Source organism: Ovis canadensis, chromosome 8 (assembly GCF_042477335.2).
Source record: "Ovis canadensis isolate MfBH-ARS-UI-01 breed Bighorn chromosome 8, ARS-UI_OviCan_v2, whole genome shotgun sequence".
NCBI lineage: Eukaryota > Metazoa > Chordata > Mammalia > Artiodactyla > Bovidae > Ovis > Ovis canadensis.
This window is the reverse complement of record NC_091252.1, coordinates 84,649,645-84,676,805: the sequence shown is the minus strand read 5'-3', so window position 1 is coordinate 84,676,805 and position 27,161 is coordinate 84,649,645. Positions and strand designations below refer to the sequence as shown.

Sequence of the window (27,161 nt, the reverse complement as noted above, 5' to 3'; positions counted from 1 at the left end):
GGTTCCCTGGTGGCTCAGATGGTAAAGAATCTGCCTGAAAAGTGGGAGACCTGGATTCAATCTCTGGGTTGGGAAGATCCTCTGGAGGAGGGTATGGCAACCCACTCCAGGATTCTTGCCAGGAGAATCTCATGGAGAGAGGTACCTGGCAGGCTACAGTCTGTGGAGTTGCAAAAAGTTGGACACAACTGAGCAACTAGGAACAGTTTTGCCAAATTCCTGTATTTCATGTAGGAAACCAGGGAGGTCAGAAGCAGGCAACAGAACATGGGGCTTAGAGTTCAAAGACCTGAGTTCTGGCCTCTAGCCTGTGTGTGTATGTGTATGCTGAGTTGTGTTCGACTCTTTGCAACCCCGTGGACTGTAGCCCCCCTAGTTCCTCTGTCCATGGAATTTCCCTGGCAAGAATATGGAAATGCGTTGCCACTTCCTACTCCAGGGAATTTTCATGACTCACAGATCAAGCCTGTGTCTTTTGCATCTCCTGTATTAGCAGGCAGATTCTTTACCTCTAGCACCAACTCCAGCCTAGGACGGCCCAATAAAGTCCCTGTGAAAATGGAATGTTCTGTACCTGCACCGTGCATTGCGGTGGCTGCTTGCATTAGGGTGACCTAATGCTGGAAATGTGGCTGGTGTGGCAGAGGAGCTGAACTTCCAATTTTATTTCTTTAGAATTCACTTGAAGGGTAAATAGCCACATGTGGTGAGTGGTATGGTACATAACAGCTGGTATAGCTCCAGTTTCTCATCTTACCCACTGTGTGACCTCCTCGTGAGTCATCTGACATTTCTGAGCCCTGTTTATTACAATTAAGTGGCTGCGCTGAGTAATAATAGTCTCAAGTAGCTTTTCATTTCTGACATTCTAGGATTCAGGTGATTATTTTATGCATGCAAAGCAAGAGATATGAACCTTCTGCAGAGGTTCAGAGAGAGTAAGTAACTTGCTCAAGGTCACAGAGAAGTAAGTGTCAGGCTTTGGATTCAGTGCTCTTTCCATTTCCTCTGGCACCGGGTATATTTGGGCTGCAAATTCTGTACTATCTTTGGTCTTAGGGCAGGCTACCCTGGGACCAGAGCCTGCCTGTGCTCCACCGAGCTCTCCCAGGCATGATGAGGCCCAGACAGGTGTAATCCAGGCAGGAGATGCTGTATCTCACTCCTTCCCCAGAGGCCAGCACACCCCTCCTGGGGGGCCTAGCCTGTAGGGAGCCCACAGAAGGTCACGGGTGCATCACATGGTGGCTCTGCCTGACCAGAAGCACAGAGACTGGTTTCCAGGCACAATATCTACACCTTCAGGGGTGTGTATGTAGGCATGTGTACGTGCAGGACACAGGGAGATGTGAGTTGAGCCCTGGAGTCGCTGTACGCTTGGCCTTAAGAAAACGGTCCAGCAGGGTTTAAAAAGATGCCTTTTAAAAAAACGTGACCATTGAAAGCCTGTGACCAGCTGCACCATGGTGTTCAGGAAGAGCATGAATTCTCGCTGCCAACTCTTGTCAGCATTTTTCTTGCCTGGCAAACTCACAAATACTCACACATACGCTCACAAGCACAAGCGGTGAACACTCTGTAGGCAAATTTAGAAAGGAGCCATCTTAGGGCCGTCAGCTTGGGGGAAAACAACCTGGTAATTTCCCATCCTCTTACTGGCCTTGACAAGGGTTTCATCTGAATGTGTCCTTGCCTTGGGTTGTACAGGATTTTTTTGTTAAACTTATTGTTTACCTTTTTAAACTCTTAAAGACCTTAACAGGTTCTGGCATATGGTGGAGAAATGAATCTTCAGTAATGATAAAGCTCAGATCAGCAATGGAGGTTTTCATCAAGGGCTACCGATGGGGGCACACTCCTGGGCAGGGGGTTTCTGCCTCTGAGTGGACTCTGACCACACTGACCTTGGGTTCCTAAGTCTGTACCCATTTCTCCTATTATGAGATAAGGGAGCACCCTCTCTCAGAAGTCACCCCCCGGACCTGAGCTGGGGAGAGACTTCTTGGTGAAATGGGTATAAACTCCAGCTTCAGAGTGTTTGTAATTTAACCCCAAATAAGAAACACAATTCAATCAGTGTTGGGCCTTTATATCTCACACCGCAAAGGAATCACTGCTTAACTTTTCCTTTCGTCCCACCCCAAAACCACCGCCTCACTCTTCACAGGACTATCTTGTGAGCTGTTAATTTCTGCAAAGATTTTTTTGGGCAATAGTTAATGATACAGAAGTGTTCAGTGGGATTGTCAGTTGCTGTAGATGGCTACACGCTAATGGCCGGGTGCCCCTGGCACATTTGTCACGTAGGCAGAATTTGCTTTGGGCACCAACCCACTTCCCTCACCGCCTCCCTTTATTCAAAACCTACCACTCCTTTCGCCTTTTCCCAGGGCCTGCTGCTCAGCTTGCTGCCTGATGAACTGGTTCTCGCTGACTGTTAATAAGCACTAGGGTCCCTCCCTCAGCTTGAGCATTTTACCAGCTGGTAATTTTTGTGCTGAAGGAGCTGCTGTATGGACCCCAGGAGTGGAGACTAGAAAGGCCCAGGAATAAAGAGGGAAAAAACAGAGATGGGGTAGGGGGAAGAGTTTGCAGCCCAACAGATCAGGCTGTGAGGTCAACTGCAAGATCTGTGAGCTGGGCACACGGCTTTGCTTTAGTTTCCTCAAGGGTCCTCAAGAGCTCCTTGCAGTGGTTCAATCAGGTGCATGTGCAAAGTGGCCAGGTACGCAGACTCTGTTAGAAATGAGCTCTGAGAAGCTGGGGGCAGGTTTGTTCGTTCGCTGCTCCCCAGGCCCCCAAGCACAGCGCCCCATTGATGGAGAGGCTTGCTCACACCTGGATGCTGAGCGAGTGGAGGAGACGCATAGGGGAGGGTGCCTCTGGCTTACGTCCCTCCCTCTGAATGCGGGGCCTGGGCTCCCAGGGTGACCGCTGAGCTTTATGACCAGAGCTCTGCCCGCTCCCACGTGGCGGGCAGGTCTCCCCTGCTTGTGGCATCAATCCTGCCATTGCCCAGGGTGTTCTGTGACCAGAACTAGGGCAGCCATGGTGGGGTTTTGAGGTTGGTTTAGGGGAAAAAAAAAGAAACATGGTAAGGACGGAACAATAGATAATCTTCACATTTCGAGAGACCAGAAGGCTCTTAAAGCGGGGGTAGGGTCCATGCAAGAACGGGAATGAATGAGTGAACGAGTAAATCCTGAATGAAAATCCTCCATTCCAGAGAGGGCCAGTCCCTGAACTCCCTGAGCCTGGAATTCCAACTGGAAGAGAGGGCACTTCTTAGGGAGACAGGGAAGGTCCTGGCTGAACTGGTGGACAGACATGCACCTCCTCCATTCTTGCCTTGGCCTAGCTGGCCTAGGTGGTACTTAACCTGTTCTTTGGAGATTCTTGGTTGGAGTCTTGTGTCCGAGAAGCTGGGGGGCCAGTTTTTGCTGCATGAAGCTGTTGTGGCACCATTCCTTAGCTCTTCTCTTCCTGAATTCCTGAACCCCTGAACCTCCAACCCCCCCCCCCCCCCTCCAGCTGCCTCCAGCCAGGGCCACTGCATGCTGAGGCCCTTCCAGAATCACTGGAACTGGTCACACCTCTCATCTTTGTCCCCTCACAGGCACTGGGTTCTGTTTACCCCCATCCCTGCCCCAAATCACACATCCATCAAAGGTGTCAGGGATGGAAAGCTGGTGTTTGAACAGTCGAACAGATATATAGACGTAGTCACAGAAAAGAGAGCAACCAAGGGAAGAACTGTAGGGACCTCTCTGGCGGTCGGGTGGTTAAGGCTCCATGCTCCCAAATGCACAGGTTCTATCCTTGATTGGGGAACTAAGATCCCACATCCCACACGGCATGCCATAGAAACAAATTTTAAAGAATTGTGGCAATGATTTGTTTTTCTGAGAACTGTTTGAGGGTAGACATTGCTGCAGGGCTTCCCAGTGGCTCAGCAGTAAAGTACCTGCCTGCAGTGAAGATGTAAGAGACGTGGGTTCGATCCCTGGGTTGGGAAGATCCGCTGGAGGAGGGCATGGCAACTCACTCCAGTATTCTTGCCTGGAGAATCCCATAGACAGAGGAACCTGACGGACTACAGTCCGTGGGGTTGCAAAGAGTCAGACATGACTGAAGTCACCGAGCATGCATGCACATACTTTGCTGTAGCCAAGAGATACCTGTGCTGCGGGGCAAGGCAGGAGTGTGGGTGTCAAAAATGTTCACATCACTGCTGCAACTGCATAGAACATAGACTTTATTTTCTGTGACACATGAAATCTCTTCACTACCTTCTAGGAACCAGGAAGGAGCAAGCGTCACACTTGCTCATGCGTGGTAGCTCAGCCTCTTCTGTCTTCTGGACGACTCCAGCTCCATGTTTCCTCTCCCTTCTCCCGCTCCTCTCTCAAATGGCATCTGGAAGCTTCTGAGACCTGGTGCTGGCTGGGAGAGGGGTCTGGGACCCTCACTGGACTCTGCTGCAGAGCAATGGGGCTGGCCTTGCTTCCGGAATGGTCAGCAGAGGGACATTGGTCCTGTTTGGCCTTTGGGGGACCCACACTGGCTTTAGTGCTATCCCCTTGTGTATGTGCTGCGCTAATTCACTTTAGTCCTGTCCGACTCTTTGCGACTCCACGGACTGTAGCCCGCCAGGCTCTTCTGTCCATGGGAATCTCCAGGCAAGAATATTGGAGTGGGTTGCCATGCCCTCCTCCCGGGGATCCTCCCAACCTGGGGATCAAACCAGTGACCCTTATGTCTTCTGCATTGGCAGGTGGGTTCTTTACTGCTAGCACCACTTGGGACACCCCCGTTCGTCCACTCCCAGGCCACACACAATCCTCCAGGGGAAGCAGGGAATCCAGGGGTGTTGCCTCGGGCTCACCTAGACGCCACTTTTGTTCACGACGGCCCTGCAGTCCTGGGGGATGCTGTATCCGCTGAAACCTGGATTTCTCTGGGAGGCTTGTGACTCACCCAGGCTGTGCTGAGAGACAAGCTTTCAGTCTCTTGTTCACACCCATCCCGGTGTTTCCAGCCTCTTCAGCCCCTCATGGCTCAGCGGGTGGGGCATGCCTGGAGGGTGCAGGGTAAGGACCCTGTGAATGGCCTCCACATTCTTCCTCCATCTCCTTTCTTTTTTCAATTTCTGCTGGGGTGGAAGGGACTAGCTTTCCACTTCCTCTTCCTTTTTTCCACGGATGGCCCCATTGATATTTTTCTGCTTACTGTTTGCAGAAGCCTCACAGTCTAGCCTCAGCGGCCAAAGGGCTATTACCCTAAGCTGGAAGACCCTGTGGACCTAGGTGTCGAGGCCTGGTTTCTGATACGTCTCTGGGGTGTAGAGTCCTCTTGGCTCTCCCAAAATCCCGGCTTCCAACACTACTGATGAGTGTTTCCAGACTCCCTTTTTCTCTTGACAAACCTGGGCCCCTCCTAACCCTCTCTGAGAAAACAGCAGAAGGAGCCACGCACCAGAGAAAGCACAGATGTGGGGATTTGATATGTTGGCATTGCTTGGATGTGGAGAGGGTGCGAGAGTCGTGGGGACCTTGGCTCTCTGAGCACCCAGCTGCGCCCCCTCCCGCCTCCCCACCTCCCCTTCACTCACTCCACACGTTCCAGCCACACTGTCCTCTTTGTGGTCCCTGGACACGCAAACCTACATCAGGGTCCTTCCAGCCAACCCTTCCCTGCACCTGGACTGCTTCTCCTCCAGCTGCTCACAAGGCCTGCTTCTCAGTCATTCATTCCTTCGACATGTTCTTACTGAACCCTTATCAATGATCAGACACCACTGTGCTAGGTGCTGGGATTTTGACGGGCAGCAACAGGAACCTATGATTTAGAAATGAATGCATGCTAAATTGTTTCAGTTGTGTCCGACTCTGCAACCCTATTGGACTGTAGGGTTCCATAAAATTCCTCTGTCCATGGGATTCTCCAGGCAAAGATACTGGAGTGGGTTACCATGCCCTCCTCCAGGGGACCTTCCCGACCCAGGGATGAAACCAGAGTCTCTTCTGTCTCTTGCCTTGGCAAGTGGGTTCTTTACCACTAGTACCACCTGGGAAGCCCATGATCTAGCAAGCGGGGGCGGGGGTGATTCATCCCGTGGGTGGATGTGCACGTCCAGCTGTGGTAAGTGCAGAAAGGACGAGGACGTGTCCTTGCTGTGAGGCTTGTAACAGGGGAATCTGATGGAGCTGCTTTTCCTAAGGAAGTGGTGATGCAGCTGAGATCTCAAGGAGAGGGAGGAATGGACTGGGTGAAGAGGGGAGGAAATAGCTGGTACAAAGGTCTTGCAGTGGGAGTGGAGGGAGGTGCATGGCCAGGACGAAGGGCTGAGGGATTGCGATGGGGCGGAAGTCGTGAGCAGAGGGTGGCGAATCTGGCCTTCGCTGGTCTGTGGCCCATCCACAGCTGCGTTCATTGAGTGTGCATTCTCAGTATCTCAAATCCATGCCCTTGTCTCCCTCTGCAGCAAAACACTGCTGACCTCTACTTACTGAGTCTGAGGGATGTTTTAAGGGATCCTCTGGCTTCTCAGAGCAGCATTTGACCGCTTCTTTCTCAAGGCTCCCACAGTGCAGTCTCTTTTGTTTTACCCCTTCCTTTCTTTTCTTTACTTTTAATTTTTAATATATCTTTTGGTCTTAGTTCTGGACCAGGGACTGAACTTGGGTCCCCTGCATTGGAAGCGTGGAGCCTTAACCACTGAACGCCAGGGAAGTCCCCTACCCACTTCTTTTCTGATAGACGCCTTTTGTCTCTTGTGTGATTGTCCTCCTCTACCCGCGACCAGCTGCTGAGCTCCAGAGCTCCTCCACGCCCAGTTCCCTGGCCACTCACTCCCTGTCTGGGCGATCGGGCAATTCTCTCCACGTGGTGGCTCCAACCGGTACTTGAACAGATGAGTCATGCGTTTTATCACCCAGACCTGTCTTCTGAACCCTGGCTGTTTATTTAATATTTCCATTTAGAGGTCACCAAGGCTCTTCCCATCTCAACATGTGTTCAAAACCAAATTCAGGATCTTTTCCTCTAAATCCTGTCTTCCTCCAGACCAGGGTCTGTCTCAGGGCCCTGCATTCCTCTTATACAAGCTGGAGATCTAGAAGCTCCTCACTGTCTTTTTCGCTAGCATCCCTGTATCCAGCTGTCACTGCATCTGGAGATAGTACCTCCTGAGTATCTATCTCTCAAGTTCACTCCTCTTCATCACCACCAGCTGGGGCCAGATCACCATCAGATTCTGCTCTGACAGTCACCCCGGCTGCTTCTTAACTGCTGTCCACCCTCCATTCTTGCTCCTTCCAATGTACTGTCTTCTGTGCTGCCAGGTGGAGCTCTGAAACATACATCAGATCAGCTCAGATCACATAAGCATGCCTGCTCAGTTGCTCAGTCACTAAATCATGTCCAACTCTTTGTGACCCCATAAACTATAGCCCACCAGGCTCTGTCCATGGGATTCTCCAGGCTAGAAGACTGGAGCGGGTTGCCATTTCCTTCTCCCAGTGATCTTCCCAACCCAGGGATCGAATCCTTGTCTCCTGCATTGGCAGGCAGCATCTTTACCTCTAAGCCACCACACACCACATGTACCCCCGCTCTTATCCTCCTACGGCTTCTTATTCCTCTTAGGAGCAAGACAAACCTTCAGTAACAAGTCCCTGCCTGGTTTTGAGCAACCTCTCACACCACTCTCTCCTTCCTGCCTGCATGGATGATTTCAGTGGAATTTGTGGGGCATGTTGATCTTGTTACTTGGACTTGGGAAGCCCACCTTCACATTGACAACCCTCTCTTGAATCTTATAAGCTTCAGTTAGTAAGAGGAGCTTGTCTTTTCATCCTTGGAATGAATGTACTCCCCAAGGAGCCTGAGACCCCCTGCATGTTATCACAAGCTAATTGGTTCCGATTAAGGGATCTATTTTGTGTAAAGAATGACCTATTTTCAAAATGCAGATTTGCCTGATTCCCTTTGATAATGAGACTAGGATCGAGGCTATTCCCAGGAAAAACCACTCTTGAGAAACCCCGCCTGTTTCTCTACAGATCCCCGCCTTTGTTTTCTCATTGTAGCCATGGGAATAAAGAAATCTTCTCTTGCCGGGGAATCCAGCTGGCCGTGGACTGGTTCAGGGACAGAGGACACACCTACATCAAAGTTTTTGTCCCCTCCTGGAGGAAAGAGCCACCGAGGTCTGACGCCCCGATTAGAGGTATGCTCGAGTGGCTGCACTCTCAAGACGCACTGCACACTTTCCTCCGCAGCACTCCCCACAGTTGCAATCAGCTCTCTGCTTACCGTGTGTTTGATGGTGTCTGTCTTCCTCGCTGAACTCTGCTGCTGCTGCTGCTGCTAAGTCCCTTCAGTCGTGTCCGACTCTGTGCGACCCCACAGACGACAGCCCACCAGGCTCCCCCATCCCTGGGACTCTCTAGGCAAGGATACTGGAGTGGGTTGCCATTTCCTTCTCCAATGCATGAAAGTGAAAATTGAAAGTGAAGTCGCTCAGTCATGTCCGACTCTTCGAGACCCCATGGACTGCAGCCTACCAGGCTCCTCCATCCATGGGATTTTCCAGGCAAGAGTACTGGAGTGGGGTGCCGTTGCCTTCTCCACGCTGAACTCTAAGCTCCATGAAAGCACAGCCAGAGCCCTAGCACCTAGTGTGATATCTAGTGTCATAGGTGCCTAATAGTTGTTGAACAGGTGATTGGGCGTATTTACTCTTTTAGTGTGAAAGATTAAGTTTTGAAAATAACTATTTTATAACTTTTAACACTCTACAGAAAAACTTGGTCTGCTTCCCGCCCCTAATAGAGTATAGGAAATGAATGAGACATCCATTTGGTCCACTGAATATCTAGTCCAATCTCTTCATTTAAAAAAAAAAAGGAAATCGGCATCCACGGAATTCTTTATTTTTAATTCTTACATCAGCTAGGAATATTTTAAGTTACGAAGAACAGAATAGGTCATTTAAATAAACAGGTTTTTTTGTTGTTTGTTTGTTTGTCTGGCTTTCTTATAAGAAGAGATCCCATCCCGAGATATTACTGGTGTTGTGTCAGCCATGTTAGCAATGGTATGACTGACCTCTAGTGATCCTGGGAGGTTTCATTGAGTTTTTCTTCCAGTCTTTTAACTGAAAGATTTTTGTTTTGTTTTCAGTTCTATCAGTGTTAACCAATTGCTTCTTCTTCTCTTTCTGATTCTATTTTAAATGAAATGCTATTCTTGTTTTATAGTATCTTCTTGAATATTCCTATACTAATACAGACTTTGAAAAAGTTCTCTGAAGGTCCATGAATCATATTTCTTTTCTTTGATTCTCTTTGTTCCCTTCTCTTTTTCTCTCTTTGCTGTTAAATCTTCTTCCCAAAAGTCTGGTGATCCTCTGCTTGTTAGTGTTTACTTGTGAATAAAGAACCAGACTGGTTAAATATACACCTGTGCAATTTCCATAGACTTTCTCTCCTGGTATTTGGATCTTTTCCTCAAAGTCAAGGCTGATCTTTGACTATGTTGACCAGCAGAGTTTGCTTCATTGCACCCTGCATGCAACAGGCAAGAGGCAGCTGTTGGAACTGGAAGTGGCATTGCCACAAGCGTGATGTTTTACTGTAAGAGGTCAAAGGCCTCCTCCTTTGTAGTTACATCTTCACTTCCCTTATAGAGTCGGGGACAGGAAAGGGTGGACGGGGCTGCCCCATAGTAACCCTTCAGTGAATCATCTGACTTCTCCCCACTCTCCACTCCTGCTGGAAAGCGGGGCTTTGCAGAGAACAGGCTCCACCTCTGCTTCAGCCTCTGTACACATTTGGAGGTTATGGCTCTCTCTATAATGTAGGGATCAGTATAGCCCTACCTGCTTTCTGTCTTCCTAAAATTTATCAAAATTTGATTTTGCTGGTGTTTTTTTTATGTGATTTTTAATGTGATTATGGATCTTTTCCCCTTCTGTACTTTTTCACTGCTTTTTCAATGAGATTATGAGAAGCCGGGGAATGAACATTTGTGTTCATCATGAACCTCTCATCCCAGATTACTCTTTATGGTCTGAATGCGGAGGATGGTGGCTTTCAACAGTTATGCAATATTGTGCAATATATATTATGCAACACAGAATGGGTAAAGTGTAGGGAATTCACTTTGGGGTAGGAAAGAATTTTTAAACAAGCCACAAGAAGTGTCAGGAGATGGGAAAGAGTCATAAATTTGCCTACACTAAAATAAAAACTTCTGTTCATTAGTAGATACCGCAAAAACAAGAGAATGAAAAGACAAGCCTCAGACTGGGAAAGGCCACACATCACATATTCCTGATGAAGGATCACAGTCCAGAATCTACAGGGAACTTCTCCAAGCTAGTAAGACCGAAAGGACAGATAGAAATATGTGCTGAGGCATGAATAAGCCTTTGATGGAAAACACAAATGGCCAATAAACATATGAAGAGATGTTCAGTTGTATTAGTAACCAGAGAAATGCAACATAAAACCACAAGAGGCTACTTTATACCCTATCTATCTATCCCCAATCTATATATAGATCGAGAAAAATTTAAAATCCTGCAAATGTCAAGTGCCAGCAAGTTCGTCTTAGATGTTGTGTTGAGTAGTAACTTGATATAACTACTTTGGAAAATGATTTGGCATTGTCTCGTAAGGCAGCTTTCCCTACAACTCAGCAATATCACTTCTTAAGACAGACCCTGGAGAAATCCTTGTCTCCTGTACAGGGAGACTTCTGTGCAAAACTGACAACCTTGACATGGCCAGACCTCCCCCACACCATGTTCAATGAAGAAACAAATTGCATAGGATATACGCATGAGGACTCCATTCGTGTAAAGTCTGGAGATTCATAATCACATTAGAAATAATCCTTTTGAAGGGTACACATATATGCATCCTAAAAAGTAAAACCAAGGGAGTTATAAATACAAAGTTCTAAAAACTGGGTTATCTTAAAGGGAGTGGAGGGAGCTGCAATGGGGACTTTAAAGCACGAACTGTGCTCTGTTCTCAAAGGGAGTGCTGCACACATGGCATTTAACAAATTAATTATAAATTTAAATTGAAGTATAACTGACTTACAGTATTATATTAGTGGGCTTCCTAGGTGGTGCTAATGGTAAAGAATCCACCCACACTGCAGAAGACATGGGTTCAGTCCCGGAGTCAGGAAGACCACCTGGAGGAGGGCATGGCAACCCACTCCAGTATTTTTGCCTAGAGAATCCCATGGACAGAGGAGCCTGGCGGGCTACGGTCCACAGGGCCGCAGAGTCAGACGTGACTGAGCACAATTATGTTAGTTTCAGGTATACAGCACAGTGATTTGATGTTTTTATACATCACAAATGATCATCAGGCACACAAGTAATTTTTTTAAGTGACTTTTGTGCCATTATATGCATTATGCACTTTTAAAAAGTCTGGGAACCATGTCACATAGCAAAGGACTTAGATTTGAGGGGAGAAACAATTTGTGAAGAACATGCTCATATTTTTCCACACTGGGGGTAACTGTTTCATGTGGAAGGAATTTCTTTTGTCTCCAAATTCACAGCTAAGATCACAGAGTAGAACTTCCAGGTATGCAGATTTTAGCTCCTGTTAAGAGACCTTGTAACGCCTGCACCACCTGAGACATACTCCGTCCTCCCAGGTTTCGTGGGGGCTCGCCAGCCCCACATGGACTGGTTCAGTCTCCCCACAGGTGCTGTGAGACAGGTGCAGGAGTCATTTTCCTTATTTTATAAATGAAAAACTGGATGTTCAGAGAGGGGCAAAGCACCCCAGTGTCCGGGGTTAGTCACTCAGTCGTGTCTGACTCTTTGCAATCATGGACTGTAGCCCGCCAGGCTCCTCTGTCCCTGGGATTTCCCAGGCAAGAATACTGAAGTGGGTTGCCACTTTCTTCTCCAGGGCATCTTCCCGCTCCAGGGACCAAACTTGAGTCTCCTCCTTGACGTAGATGGAGGTGGGGGGAGGGGGAAGAAGCGGGGAGGAGGGGGCCATCGGAGAGGAGCCTGGAGTTGCTGGACCTGCCCTGGGTCTGAGGCTGGTTCTGGGGGTGGGGAGTCCGGCTACCCGGAGAAGATGCTCCATGCGGTCCCCCCTGCGGTCTGCAGAGCAGCACGTGCTGGAGGAGCTGGAGAGGCAGGCAGTGCTGGTGTACACGCCGTCCCGCAAGGTGAGCGGCAAGCGCGTGGTGTGCTATGACGACCGCTACATTGTGAAGGTGGCCTACGAGCTGGACGGCGTCATCGTCTCCAACGACAACTACCGTGACCTGCAGAGTGAGAACCCCGAGTGGAAGTGGTTCATTGAGCAGAGGCTGCTCATGTTCTCCTTCGTCAATGATCGGTAAGCGGTGCCCACGGGGTCCCAGGGTGCGTGGGACGGGGGTGGTGACCGGCAGAAACCGCTCCAACTAGCTCGGGCCCGGGGGCTCAGTCATGGGCTCTAAGACACCCCCTCTCCACCATCTCTGTCGCCCTCTCGGTTCTCCGCTCTTGCGCGACCAGCTTTCTCCTTGGGGCTGTTTTGTCCCCACTGCCTGTGACTTTTCTGTTCCCATGCCCACATCCGGCTGACCCAGCACCCAGTTGCCTGACAGGTGTCCAGGCACGGGCAACATCCTCTTTTCTTTGGAGCTGTTTAAGATCTTGGAACTGACTCTGTCTTAATAGGGCTTGGTGGACATTTTCCAGAGAATCTGATTGATTTCATCTGCCGGCCCTGGGCCAGGTCCACCCTGGACCAACCAGCGACAGGGCAGTGGGTGGGACGGGGAGGGTGTGGTCAGGGTCACAAGGTACAGACCAGATAGCAGGTGCAGGACAAGGGCCTCCTGGCAGAGCTAAGGTGGGAGGAGTGATGGCTGGTCTGCGGCGGCCTGTTGAGGGGCAAGGGGAGGAGCCTGGCCGGGTGGGCGTGGTCACAGGGTGGGACAAGGTGGGGGAGGGCACGGCCGCTGAGACCTGGCTCCCGTCTCAATTTCTGTTCCAGGGATGACAGCTCGGTCCTCATTCCTGTCTCTCTCCTTAGCTGTTAAGAATGTGGTTGAGGACAAGCTAGCTGCTCAGCTCTGTGAGGGCAGGGCATGTATGTGTTTTATCTGCCACGGCCCCCAGCCAGCCTGGCACACATGGGCACCCAATGGCTAGGAATAAGTTGTAGATAGTGATTGACTGTCACTGGCTGCAGCCCTAAGGAAGGGAAGATGGGGACAGAGAGGCCACATGGCTGCTGCACGCGGCCCTGGGGCCTGGGGGGCTGCGTGTGTGGTAGAGCTGGAAGCAGCAGATGAGGTTTCAAGCTGAGGCTCTGCCATTTACCACCGCTGCGTGCGGTGGGCGAACTCTCAACCTCACTGGGCTGAGCGTTCTTCACCTTGAACTTACCACACTTTGGTTTAGTCAAAGGGCTTCCCAGGTGGTGCTAGTGGTAAATAACCCACCTGCCAATGCAGGAAGCATAAGAGATGCGGGTTCTATCCCTGGGTCAGTAAGATCCCCTGGAGGTGGAAGTGGCTACCCACTCCAGTATTCTTGCCCAGAGAACCCCATGGACAGAGGAGCCTGGCGGGCTGCAGTCCATGTGGTCACAAAGAGCCAGACATGACTGAAGCGACTCAGCATGCAAGCACAGATTAGTCACTCTTACCCCTTAGGTGATCTGGAGGATAAGAGAGGACTGTACCCTGTAGGGGCTGTGGTTACTCTTAGGTCAGGCTGGGACATGTGCCTCCAGGAGGGCGCTGGTGCCCCCACTACCCCCAGGCTCACAGTCAAGGAGGCAGAGGCTAGCTGCTAAGCCCCAGGGCAGATGGTCACAGCAGCTACCCTGCAGTAACCCCCTCGGTCATGTCCACATTCTCAAGGCTGGCAGCTCATTCTCTCTGGCTCTGCCCTGGAGGAAATCTGGCATGGCTGGTCATCATGGGATCCAGAAAATCCTCACTGAGGTCTGATGGATCATGGCTGCCTCTGGCCTGGCGACAGCTCGGGGTCCAGGCCAAGTCTTCTTGACGCACTGGCCTCCGCTCAGGGCCTACCCGGAGGTCCCCAGCTGCCAGAGTGCAGAGCCTGCCGCCTGCCTGAGGGCAAGGACGCCCTCCCCGCGCCCAGGGCATGTCCACAGGGCTATCTTGGCCCAGCTCCCGGCTGTGAGGCCCAGGAAAGAGCAGGAGGTGAAGCCTCAGGGAACTTTTAATAACTGCACTGGGTGGCTCCCCGGATTCTTGGTCAGGGCCCAACTCTGAGAAGCCAGCTGTGTAGCTGGGATCTCAGCCACAGAGGCTGTCCTTGCCCGGGGATCGCCCAGCTCAGGGCCGGCCCGGTGGACGTGGTCTGCAGGGTGGGACCCCAGCATGACCCTCCACTCTTAGGGGGAAGCCAGTCTTTAAAAACAGGCCCCCGATGAGAATCCATACCCTCTCTTGTGGAACCTTTGTATGACCTTCGAGTGTCTCCTGGGAATGAAAGTATTCACATAGGAAAAAAAATGGATTGTGCTAAATGAGGGAGTTTTCCTTCTGAGAAATGTTTTCCTCCTCGAGCTCTGGGCTCTGTGGCTGTGTTCCCTTCTTCCTTAATGCTGGGGAAGAGAAGGGGCTGGCAGGGGGCAGGGTGGTGTCAGAGAGTGACATAGTAACATTCCCTCCGCAGACCCCAGGTTTTCGGGGAGGTGGGGTGGAGCCCAGGCCACACCTGTGTGCAGGCCACACCTGTATCCTCTGCCTTTCTGACCTGCTGACTGGCCTTTCAGACTCTGTAAAATTTTTGTCCTGCACCTGAGAGGCCCAGAGCTGCGGGATGACACAGGAGAAATGGAGTTCACAGGACAAGAGGCCATTTGTGGCCCCACGGAGGTCTCTAGCCACCTGTCGAGGACACTAGACAACAACATGGAACCGCTTTCAGGCTAAGTCCCGGGGAGGCCTGGTGCACTTCTGCTTCATCGTTAGTGGCTAAAATCCACCTGGGAAACTGTTACAATGCAGATTCCTGAATAGCCCGAGGTTCTGTTTAAGCAGCTCTCTTGTGAGGCCCGGAGCCTGCATTTTTCAAGGAGCTGCTGAGTGAGTCTGACGCTGCTGACTCAGCAGGAGAAACACCTGGATGAGGCCCGGGGCCGCTCTCCTGGGAGCTGTCCATGCTGAGCTCTGTGCCGGTCAGTGTGGACAAAGGCTAGGCATCTCTAACACGCTGCAATTCCTGGGTGGGAGAAGAGCCCTGAACCGAGAGGCCAGGCCAAAGCCAGGCCTGGTGCTGCCCTCCTCCCCCTCCACCAGGTGCCAGCGGTGAGTTTCTGTGTGGCTTGCAGTCACCCACCCCCATGCTTGTCTTCTAGGTTCATGCCTCCTGATGACCCACTGGGCCGTCGGGGACCCACCTTGAGCAACTTCCTGAGCAGGAAGCCAAAGCCCCCAGAGCCGTCCTGGCAGCACTGCCCCTACGGTGGGTAGCGCCCCACATCTGTGGGCCCTGTTCAGGTCAGAAGTGCTGGCTGGCTGGTCAACAGCATGGGTTCTAGCCTGGGTTCCGATATTTCAAGTTTCTAGAAAGGTGTAAGGTAATATAGGCCACGTCTTATGTGTATTAATAAGCAGATGAAGAATAGAGAGGCTCTGTTTGCATGTATACATCGCATGATTCATCCGTAATTCATGTCTTGGCAAATGCGTCTAACAGATGAGAAGGTTGTTATTGTATCTGATGTGTAGTGTTGCTAAAAATAAGTCTGTTAAGATTTGTAAAATTAAGCAAATACCTAATAGAGAACCAGAGTTTCATCCTGATGAGATGTTTGACGGTCAGCGGCGTGGGCTGTTAGCCTGGGGTCTGCCCTTAGTCAGCTGTGTGACCCTGGGGAGGTAACTGAGCCTCTCTGGGTGGCAGTCAGAAAGCTGTAATTATTATTGTAACGATGAACTGCCATCCCAGACGCCTGTTGCATAAGGCTTGTGAGGGCTAGATGCAGGGGTCACCCACAGAGCAAAGCCACGTCCAGGAACCAGGATTGCTGTCTGTGTGCATCCCCAAGCTCTCCTTTCTCAGTCCCTTCCTCTGGCACCTTGTGCCCACATCCTGCCCCACAGTCTCCCCTACCCTCCTACTTTGGTTGGTAGGAGACTTTGGTTGGTGTTATCCACTAAGAATCGAGGATTCTATCCCAGAGCCCTCCAGGGACACCAGCCTTCTAGCCAGCTCTTTCACTAGCTTGCTTTAGCAAGTTATTTAATATGCCCAGGTCTGGTTTCTTTGTGCCTATAAAAGTTTAGGACATCTTAAGTGACACTGAAAATCATTTCTTGTTAGAATTAAGGTGCTCACACACACATTCTGGTGGCCTATCCTTCTCCCTTCCACTCTCAGAAGGGCCCTGGTTTGGATGATAAATTATTCGATCACCTCTGTTAAAACAGTCTATAAGGAATAGGGCAAGGGATGTGGACTGCGGAGGCAGGGGGGAATACGGAGGGTGGGGGAGGGAGGAAACCGAGTCAGCAGTGGAGGCCCATCCATATATACCTACTCTTCACCTCCGAGGTTGGCAGGATCCACAGGATCCCTGGAAGTAGAGGCTGAAGGGCGCTGGACCCAGAGTTCTGGTCTCAGTCCCTGGTTATGGCGCCTGCAGACACGACCTTGCCTTAGCTGGTGACGCTGGGGTACCGTGTGCAGCGCCCAGTACCACGAGGAGCAGGGTGCTGCGCCCGCATCCGTCCTGTCGGCGCCCCAGGGCACTTCTCGCCAGCCACCTCCTCTCACCCCAAACCTTGTAAGGCTGCAGCAGGCCTGGGGGCCTTCCCCCCAGGAATCGCCAACAAGAAAGGCTGCGCGGGGCTGCCGGGACCCCACGGGCATCCTCACCGGAGGTCTTACCAGGCGCCCCCCCTCCACCCCCACTCTATCCCTTCCAGGCAAGAAATGCACCTACGGCATCAAGTGCAAGTTCTACCACCCGGAGAGGCCGCACCAGGCACAGCTGGCGGTGGCCGACGAGCTCCGCGCCCAGACGCGGGCCTGGCGGGGCGCGGGCGGTGAGGAGGAGCGGCGGGGGAGCGCGCGCGCGGCCAGCCTGGCGGAGCAGGGCGGCTCCCGGGACGCCCCCGCCGCCCGGCCCGGCCCCCGGGAGCCCGGCACGCGCAGCCTGCCCACCGCGCAGCGGTCGGCGGGCGTGGCGACTCTCGAAAGCAGCTTCTCGCGGCTCTTCCTGAGCGACGACCCGGGGCTTCTTCGGGCGCCCCCTCGGGGCCCTGGCTGCGGCCTCGCGCCCGCGCCGCCCGGTCCCGATTGGGTGGCGCCCGGGTCCTTGTCGTCCCTGCCAGCCCCACCCGGCCTCCTGAGCCCGCCCGGCCTGCGGGGTGGGTATGGCGCCCGCGCCCCGCAGAGCGACCGGCCTTCCCCGCGCCAGCAGCCCGGGGACCCGTGGGTCCTTCCTCCAGGCGCTGGCCAGCTCCCGGGCCGCTCGGCCTGGGCTGAGTCGGACTGGGACGACGGTGCCTTCGGGGGGCCCTTGAGACCCGCGCCCCAGGCTGTAGCTGGCGAGGTGGACGCGCGCGCCAGGGCGCGCACCTCGCTCTATAGTATCTTCCCACCCCGCGAGGTGGACAGCATCATGGCCCTGTTCCCCGAGCTCTCCGACGTGGCCAGGCTCATGCTTCTCATCCAGAGATTCCAAAGGTCCAGTGGGCCCGTGGGGAAGCGCTGAGGAGCTAGTGGAAGCCACCGCGTGTAATGACCCAGTCTTGACTTATACCCTAACTGGGCTGGTAGTGGAGATCAGCCTGCACCCGGGCCTGCCCACCCTGTGGAGCCAGCCCCTTTTGCTTTAAAGATAGTTCCCTGGAGGAAGCCAGCTTCATCACCTTTTGTGGTGCCCATGGTGGGCACTTGATGACACAGGGCCTGCTGCTGAAAGTCCATGTCCTGCAGAATAAGGTTGACCTTAAGTGGCAGGAGTTATTTCTCCTGCCTGAAGGCTAGGAGGCCCACTGCAGCCCCAAGGTTTTGTCCAGAGCACTCCATGGCTGTTTCTATCTAGCTACACCTGGGAGCCCTAGGTTGGTCACAAGATCAGTTTAGTGAGTGATACCTGAAATAGAGTGAAATAGGAAATTGCAGAGCATACCCCACATAAACAGGCTAAGTAGGAAATTCTTCTGTTAGCTACCAGTGTGCTTGGTAGCCATATATATTTTTGGCTTCCATGGACAGAGGAGTCTGGCTGGCCCATAGGGTCACATAGAGTGGGACATGACTGAAGCAACTTAGCATGCACGCACACACACACACACAGCCATGTGAACTTAATGTGGGTCATGGGCAAAAGGGGGGAAAATGGTAAAAGGCCTTGGATTTCATTGCAGCAGATAAAATTTGAAATCTGTTGTCAATTGGCCAGTGGAGATGTTGGCCATATGAGCTGTTTTTAACCTCTGAGGGGAACCCCGAGTTCTAGCTTCCATGTATGGGCCCTGCTTGTCACTCTGAGATTGTGTGGCTGTGCTGGTTTGTGGAGGTGTGGCGGGTCACTTGGTACCCGGCCCTTACACCCAAACACCCCCCACTTGACTCAGGGCTAAGTGTCCTCGTTTTTCAGCCAGCCGTCCATCATGGTAGTTTCCAGCCCAGGCCCTCTACTGGCCAAGCCTTCTGAGCCACACCTCACAGCTGAGCCCAATCCCTGTGAGTTAGGACTTTTGCTCAGAAACCTCCAGGGGGATCCGAGGAGCGCTCGGACGAGCCTCTCCGTCTGTGAGGTTTCTCACCACCTCAGCCATTGCTGTTTCTCCTAGCTAACTACTGCTTGTAGTTTGGGGAGGGGAGATGAGGCAGTGCTGCCAGGACACAGGCCCTGTGTCCTCTGGGGCCCTGGCAGCTCCGGGTGACATCCACCCATTCACTCCGGGGTACCAGTCCGACTCACAGATCTTGGCTGCTTTGTTCCTGAGAAGACTGTGAGGCACCTCCCAGTGGAAATCCACCTCCCAGACCCCGGCAAGACTGCAGACTGGCAAGCACTCCCAGGGTGTCCCTGGAGAATCTGCTTCTGCGCCCTTCAGTGTGGTCAATGCTGCCTTTAGAGATACAGAGATGATGTATTTCCTGCAAACCCTTTCATCTTTTTAAACCAGATTCTTAGTGGGGTTTCAGTCAGATCTCTTCCTCGCCTCTTTTTTTCCAAAGAGGAAACACACAAAATTGTACCTTAGTATTTTGAGACCACGGTCCTGAAGAAGACCCAGTCTTTCTAGACAAATTGGATTTCCCTCACGGTGGTTTTTGTTTTCTTTTTGACAAGACAAGCTTTCTGGTAGAGCTGCTTTTGTCTCTTGGGTCTATGTCCTGACTTGGAATTGTTGTGTTGCTGATATACAGTTAGGACTGTTTAAACTGCTTCCTTTGAGGACAGGTTTGAGTTTTAGTAAGCTGTAAAGCTATTTTATTTGGTTCACTGTGATTAAGACAAGCACAAAAATACGTGAAGAAACAGCGCATTTCAATGTAATCCCCTTTGGAATTTTTTCCAAAGTCTTGGTATGTCTTTGTGACACAAAACATGAATGGGATGGGAGGGAATAAAATGTTCCTAGTTGCATAGCTATTATTGTGTTCCAAGAATAAATCATTTTTTTCCAGCACCTGGACTCTCCATTGTCAAACTGAGTATCCGTTTCTCTTGTGGCAGCTTCCCACCTCCCCCATGCCCAGGGCTGGTTCCTCACATTAGATACTTTGTGTGTGAAGGCTGGGGCTATGGCTGCTTTATTCAGTGTTATTTATCCCTTGCAGGAAGTGGGAGAGGGCTGGAATTCATCTTTTCAAGGAGACGCAGCATGGCCCAAGGTGAGACAGGCCTTTGCTGGATGCTCAGCAGGCTGTTGCCAAGGGCACCTGCAGAGTTCTCCATCGCTTGAATCTGAGGCTCCCAGGGCTGGGCCGTATTTAACCACATGGTGTAGCTTTCCCAGAAGCCTCTAGGAGGTGATTTGAGACACAACTGCAGAATTCTGGAGGTTGAGGGGTAGAAGCAAGAGAAGCCCCTCATGTCAGCATTGTTCTAGATCAAGTGAATCCCTGCTCTCAGGATTTTACACAGAACTTGGACGGGGAGCAAGGAGCCAACTGCCAGCGGGCACGGGTATGACTCCCTGTCTCTGGGAAAAAAAGTCTCCTGTGGGGGAGAGCAGGATAGGAGAGGGTGTGAATGGAAGGGTCATTAAGGAGTGGGTGATGGAAGAATGAGCTGTGGGAACTGGAGCAATGAAGGGGAATCACAAATCCCACCAGGAGGGAATGTGTGACCCTGTGCAAAATTAACCTGTGAGGCATACACGAAATCAAAAAGCAGGGCTCCGTGTTTAAAAGTGACCAAGAATTTCAAGACATTGGGACTTCCCTGGTGGTCCGCCTGCCAATGTAGGGGACACAGTTTCGATCCCTGGTCTGGGAACTGAGGTCCCACGTGCTGCAGCGTAACTAAGCCTGTGTGCCACAACTACTGAAGCCAGCATGCTCTAGAACTTGTGCTCTGCAACAAAAGCCACCGCAATGAGAAGCTTGCACACTGCAACTAGAGAGTAGTCCCCAGTTGCTGCAACTAGAGAAAGCCGATGAACAGCAACAAGGACCTGGAACAGCTATAAATAAATAAGTAAATAAATACTACATATATAGGAATTTCAAGATAGTGCCAACTAAGCATTGAAACAAGCCCTTCTAAGTGCCCACCTCTGATGCAAGGGGCTGAAGAAGAGAAGTCAGGAGGCTTAGGCAAACCACACACTGGATTGGCCACTTGCAAGTACGTAGAAGATGTAGGTAGGGGTGACTCTAACAGGGCTGCGAGCATGCTCATTGGTATCAGGTGAGGTGGTTTTTCATAAGCACTGCTCACAAACCTGATAATAGTGGGAGCTAGGATGGGGGCAGCTATGGGGCTGACTGAAATTAGGGGCTTAAACCCTGTCAGGACTCTCTCATCTGTTTTCTTCCATATGTGGGATTATTCTGTCCCATTTAAGGACTTCCCTACACAATGAAGGAGAAGGAAATGGCAACCCACTCCAGTGTTCTTGCCTGGAGAATCCCATGGACAGAGAAGCCTGGTGGGCTACAGTCCATAGGGTCAGAAAGAATCAGACACGACTGAAGGGACTTAGCACATAGCATACAACAAAATCCATTCTGTTGGCTGCTGCTGCTGCTAAGTCGCTTCAGTCATGTCCGACTCTGTGCGACCCCATAGACGGCAGCCCACCAGGCTCCCCCATCCCTGGGATTCTCCAGGCAAGAACACTGGAGTGGGTTGCCACTTCTTTCTCCAATGCATGAAAGCGAAAAGTGAAAGTGAAGTCGCTCAATCGTGTCCGACTCTTAGCTACCTCATAGACTGCAGCCTACCAGGCTCCTCCATCCATGGGATTTTCCAGGCAAGAGTACTGGAGTGGGGTGCCATTGCCTTCTCCGATTCTGTTGCCAGGCAGGCACATATCCTTCTGGCTAAAGGACTCAAGAGGCAGCCTAAGAAAACTTTTGGGAAAAATTCTGATTGGTCAGGCTTGGATCACGTGTCCACCCCAACTGGTTGCCTAGAAGTTCTGCCATTGGTCCAGTTGGGCCTCAGGTCCACCTGTGGGCAGAGTGAGGGGGCACACTGATTGTCAGTTCATACCTGAATCTATATGGTTTGTGGGGAGTTGATGGAGCTGGTGAGAGCCGCCATCAGTGAAGTGGGGACAGTGTCCAGGCAGACAAAACAAATACCCGATGCACAGCAAAGCCAATCTACTGAAACTGTGCGTGCTAAGTCGCTTCAGTCGTGTCCGGCTCTTTGTGACCCTATGGACTGGAACCCAGCCTCCTCTGTCCATGGGATTCTCCAGGCAAGAATACTTGAGTGGGTTGCCATTCTTTTCTCCAGGGGATCTTCCCAACCTAGGGATCGAACCTGAGTGTCCTGTAGCTCCTATATTACAGGCAGATTCTTTACCACTGAGCCTCTGGGGAAGCCCATACTGAAACTGGGTCGTGGGGAAAGAAAGTACAGTTTTATTGGATGGTGTCAGCAAGGAGAATGGGCAGCTGATGCTCAAAACACCCAAACTCCCCAATGGTTTTTCAGGCAAGGGTTTTAAAAGGCAACATTAGACAAATGTTTGATTGGTTGGTGATGAGGTAACAGTGTGGTGTTCTAAAAATCTCAGTTGTCAGACTACCAGTTCAGCTTGTCTAGGATCCACCTGTTTGTGGTCAGCAGTTTTCACCTGGTGGGATCCTGGCTTCTGTAAAAACAACTTAAAAATGAGATCCGAAGGTTGTCTGTATCCCACAAGGAAAACTAGAAGTCTTGTGATTCTTTTACAGCTGATCTATTATTTAGGTTAGCGTTACTTTTTTTTGAGTTGACTGCTTTTCCAGTGACTCAGTGGTAAAGAAGGAGCCTGCGGTGCAGAAGGTGTGGATTCAACTCTTGGGCTGGGAAGATCCCCTGGAGAAGGAAATGGCAACCCACTCCACTATTCTTGCCTGGAGAATCCCATGAACAGAGGAGCCTGGGGAACTACAGTCCATGGGGTCACAAAAGAGTCAGACACAACAGAGTGACAAAAGAACAACAATCATTAACTACTTTGAGTCTGTTCTTTGGGACTCAGGGAAGCCTCGGAGATGAGGGATTATTCTACAAGCAAGAGATGGCGAACACCCCGGGTCTGCACTGAGGAAGGTCCCTGTGCCTCAGGGCTCAGAACGGCCTCACCCTCTAGTACCCTCAATGATGGCCCTACCTGAGAAGGAAGCTGCTATTTATTCTCCGTCCCCATTAGTCACATCCACAGACAGCACAGAGCAGAGCTTTCTGTGAGAGAAGTCGGGAGGGCCTGCCACCACAGCGCCTGAGGTATCATTGTGTTTGTCTTGCCAGTCCTGGGACTGCGGCCAGGTGAGTAGTTAGTTGAGAGACTGCCAGAACCCCTGCGGGGGAGGAAGCGGCTCCTCAGAGTCAAAGGTGACCTGGTTCCCTCTCAGTCATTTCTTAGCTGATGCCCTCAGGAAGCTCTCAGGATCACGGCAGCTCAACCCAGCTGCTTATGGCTGGGCTGAAAATGAGGGCTGAGGGCCTGACCCAGCTTGGCAATTGCTTTGTTCTGGGTTCCTGGAGAAAAAGGTCCCCTAAATGTCCTCATGGAGGCAGGACACACCTGTCCTCATAATCAGAAACAGGAAGGGTGCTGGGTAAATAGAGACAGACAGGCGCAGTGCTCAGAAGCCAGCGGGGCGCTGTTCTTATTGACTGGCTGACTGACAGACACTCATTGGTTGACTGACTGACACTGATTGTTCTAAGTTTTTTGTTTTTGGATGTGGACCATTTTTTAAAGTTTTTATTGAATCTGTTACAATATTGCTTCTGTTTTTTTTATGTTTTGGCTTTTTGGCCACGAGACATATGGACTTTTAGCTCCCTGACTCGGGATCGAACCTGTACTCTCTGCACTGGAAGGTGAAATCTTAACGACTGGACTGCCAGGGAAGTCCCTGAGTGACAATGATTGACTGACACTAATGGACAGACACTGATTAAGTGACTGACTGACTGACAGATACTGACTGGCTGACTGACAACGATTGATTGACACTGACTGTCAGACACTAATTAAGAGACTGACTGACTGACCGTCACTGGCTGGCAGACAATGACTGGCAGTGATCGGCGGATTGATTGATGTTGAGACACTCACAGGCTGACTGACTTTGACTGACTGGATGAATGAGAAGTGGAAAGTGTGGTCAGCGCCTGTAGCTGTGGGGAGAGATTACTCAAGTAGGATTTGAAAAACCACAATAGTTTTGACTTTATCTGCAGTCACCTTCCTCTTGCTTTCAAGTCAAGTTGGATGCTTGACTAAAACAAGCCGTATTAAACCTCCAAAGGTCAGTTTGACCAATGTCGTTCCTGACGACGCCGCTTATGGAGGCAGTTTTTTCTTCAAAGGAAGAATAGGAAGCGCAGGAAGGAGATGTGGTGTCTCTTCCAGATGGCCCATTTCTCTCTCTCTCAGGCTGTTTTTATCTCTCATTTTCTCAAATCACCGGCTAGGCAGCCCTCTGGGCTCCGTGTTTTGCTCAGTCCTGGCTCCTTAGCTCTCACCTCCTTGATCTCTTGCCCCCACCCCTGTCCCCAAACCTCCCGAACCTTCAAAGCCCCTTCCTCACACTTCCTCCATGAAGCCTCCTCAGGCTGTCCCAGCACTGGTGAGCTGGCTTTCTGCTCAGATCACGTCATGTTGTCCTTCCAGGGGCTGAACGTTTTCAGTCTGCTCCATGGCACCATGCCTCTGAATGGTGACTGGTGGCTCATCGTTTAACTCTCCCCTGGTATTCAGGTTGGACGTCCCCAACATGACTGTGCACACTTGGGGGGCTGGGACTCTGCCTTTAACCTTGTCTCTCCATCAACTCTGAGTCCAGGCAGTCAGGGTCAGCAAGGTTATGTTACAGAAACAAAATGGTCCCTAATCCCTGCCTCCTGAGAAATCTATATGCAGGTCAAGAAGCAACAGTTAGAACCAGACATGGAACAAAAAATTGGGAAAGGAATACATCCAGGCTGTATATTGTCACTCTGCTTATTTAACTTATATTCAGGGTACATCATGCGAAATGCTGGTCTGAATGAAGCACAAGCTGGAATCAAGATTGCTGGGAAAAATATCAATATTTCTCAACAACCTCAGATATGCAGATGACATCACGCTTATGACAGAAAGTGAAAAAGAACTAAAGAGCCTCTTGATGAAAGTGAAAGAGGAGAGTGAAAAAGGGCTTAAAGCTCAACATTCAAAAAACGAAGAGCATGGCATCTGGTCCCATCACTTCATGGCAAATAGATGGGGAAACAATGGAAACAGTGACAGACTTTATGTTTAGGGGGCTCCAATATCACTGCAGATGGTGATTGCAGCCATGAAATTCAAAGACGCTAGCTCCTTGGAAGAAAAACTATGACCAACCTAGACAATATATTAAAAAACAGAGATATTACTTTGCCAGCAAAAGTCCGTCTAGTCAAAGCTATGGTTTTTCCAGTAGTCATGTATGGATGTGAGAATTGGACTACAAAGAAAGCAGAGCACCGAAGAATTGATGCTTTTGAACTGTGGTGTTTGAGAAGACTCTTGAGAGTCCCTTGGACTGCAAGGAGATCCAACCAGTCCATCCTAAAGGAAATCAGTCCTGAATATTCATTGGAAGGGCTGATGCTGAAGCTGAAATTCCAATACTTTGGCCGCCTGATATGTAGAACTGACTTCTTGGAAAAGACCCTGATGCTGGGAAAGATTGAAGGCAGGAGGAGAAGGGGACAGCAGAGGAAAAAGATGACTGGATGGCATCACCGACTTGAGGACCGTGAGTTTGAGCAAGCTCTGGGAGTTGGCAATGGGCAGAAAAACCTGGCGTGCTGTAGTCCGTGGGGTTGCAAAGAGTCAGACGTGACTGAGCGACTGAACTGAACTGAACTGAACTGAATCCCAACAGAGTTCATTTCCCTACTGTGCTCCTTGTCTGTTGTAGGCTGGCTGGGGCTGTGTGGGCAGAGACTGCTCTCAGATGGGTACAGACCCTTAAGGCTCCTGCCCAGGTTTATGGCTGCTCATGTTTCATTGGCCAAAACAAGTGACATGACAACACCTAACTCCCTGGGGGAAGGAAAATGCAATTCTTCTGTATGTCTATATATGAGAGGTATATTTGGAGAACAACACTACAAGCATTTGCCTGTGGTGGCTTAGAGAAAAATGTTTGGTGATTGAAAACCTCAACAGAAGGAATGAATTAAATGAATCATGGTGCGTCCATTGAATAGAATACTATAAGCTACTGAAATGGTATCAAAGGGGGATGTTGATGACACAGAAAATGTTGAGCCTATATTATGAAGTAGAAAAGTAAATTATAAAAACAACAACAACAAAAGAAAGCACATGGTCTCTCTTTTTTTTTTTAATGCATACTATACTTATAGAAAAGAACCAAGGGAAGTTTAGTAGACGGTCAAGAGAATATATCTAGGTGGGGTGATTATGATTACAAGTGACTCTTTTTCCCCTTTGGTCAGTATAGTCTTCTAAATATTCTATAGCTAATAATTTCGGTAACAAGAAAAAAATTCCTTGATAAACAATAGTAAGTAAAGTCGCTCAGTCGTGTCCGACTCTTTGCCGGTCCCATGGACTGTAGCCTATCAGGCTCCTCCATCCATGGGATTTTCCAGGTAAGAGTGCTGGAGTGGATTGCCATTTATTTCCTTCTCCAGGGGATCTTTCCGACCCAGGAATTGAAGCCAGGTCTCCCACATTGCAGGCAGACACTTTACCATCTGAGCCACCAGGCAATGCTGCCTTTAAAACATAATAAAATACACATTCATTATAAAAGATCCAGAAAATTCAGGCATCTTAAATTAACATTTGATAACACCAAGGTGTAGATCCTTCCAGACGTCTTTCCATACATGCATGCATATTTAACTGAAAGAGAATCCTCATGGGTTAGGATCTGGGTCACACCTGGCTGAGGTCAGTGACGTCATAGTCCAGGTAAGCAGAGCCTCATGCTGGATCCACTGCCAGAGAGCATTCTGGGCAGGCCCTGGACCCCAGGAAGGCTGAAGGCTCTTGGGAGGCACCCCCACCCCAGCTCTACGTTTGTCAGCAGCAGTAGGTGGTCCATGAAGACCCATCACCTCTGGCACCCGAACCCACGAACACTCACATCTGGATCGCACCCTTGCAGGGGCGAGGGGGCAGCTCTCACTGCAGAAGTCTCTCGGGCTTATCACCTGGGAGACGAGGAAGATGGACATTTCCCATTCTCTATTTGTGTTTGTTGAGTTGATTCAGTGCCAGGGAATTTTTTTTTTTTTTTTGCCAAGTCATTTCAAAAATAACCCTTCACGACCTACTTGGTGCAAATACAGTTGATTTATGGCTTTGCTGACCTTTGACTTGTTGCCTGGGGCCCCAGGGGAGCCTTTCCTTTGCTTGTTTACCCAGAGTGATTTAGGAGTTGCAGTGCCAAGAAGGGTTCCCTGGTTCTTCCCGCCCATGGCCTGACCGCATGT

The 27,161-nt window shown here is 50.6% G+C and overlaps 1 protein-coding gene across 2 annotated transcripts in view; it reads left to right on the top strand.

The window, feature by feature from the left end:
- ZC3H12D (zinc finger CCCH-type containing 12D) overlaps positions 1–19,677 on the top strand; it is a 34,610-nt gene extending 14,933 nt beyond the window's left edge. For both annotated transcript variants that reach the window (XM_069598663.1, XM_069598664.1), the window contains exons 3-6: positions 8,091–8,230; positions 12,155–12,389; positions 15,381–15,487; positions 16,954–19,677. In XM_069598663.1, coding sequence (XP_069454764.1) covers positions 8,091–8,230; positions 12,155–12,389; positions 15,381–15,487; positions 16,954–17,744 — 1,273 coding nt within the window. In that variant the 3' untranslated portion in view covers positions 17,745–19,677. The remainder of the gene's footprint in view (positions 1–8,090; positions 8,231–12,154; positions 12,390–15,380; positions 15,488–16,953) is intronic.
- Positions 19,678–27,161: the final 7,484 nt, after the last annotated feature.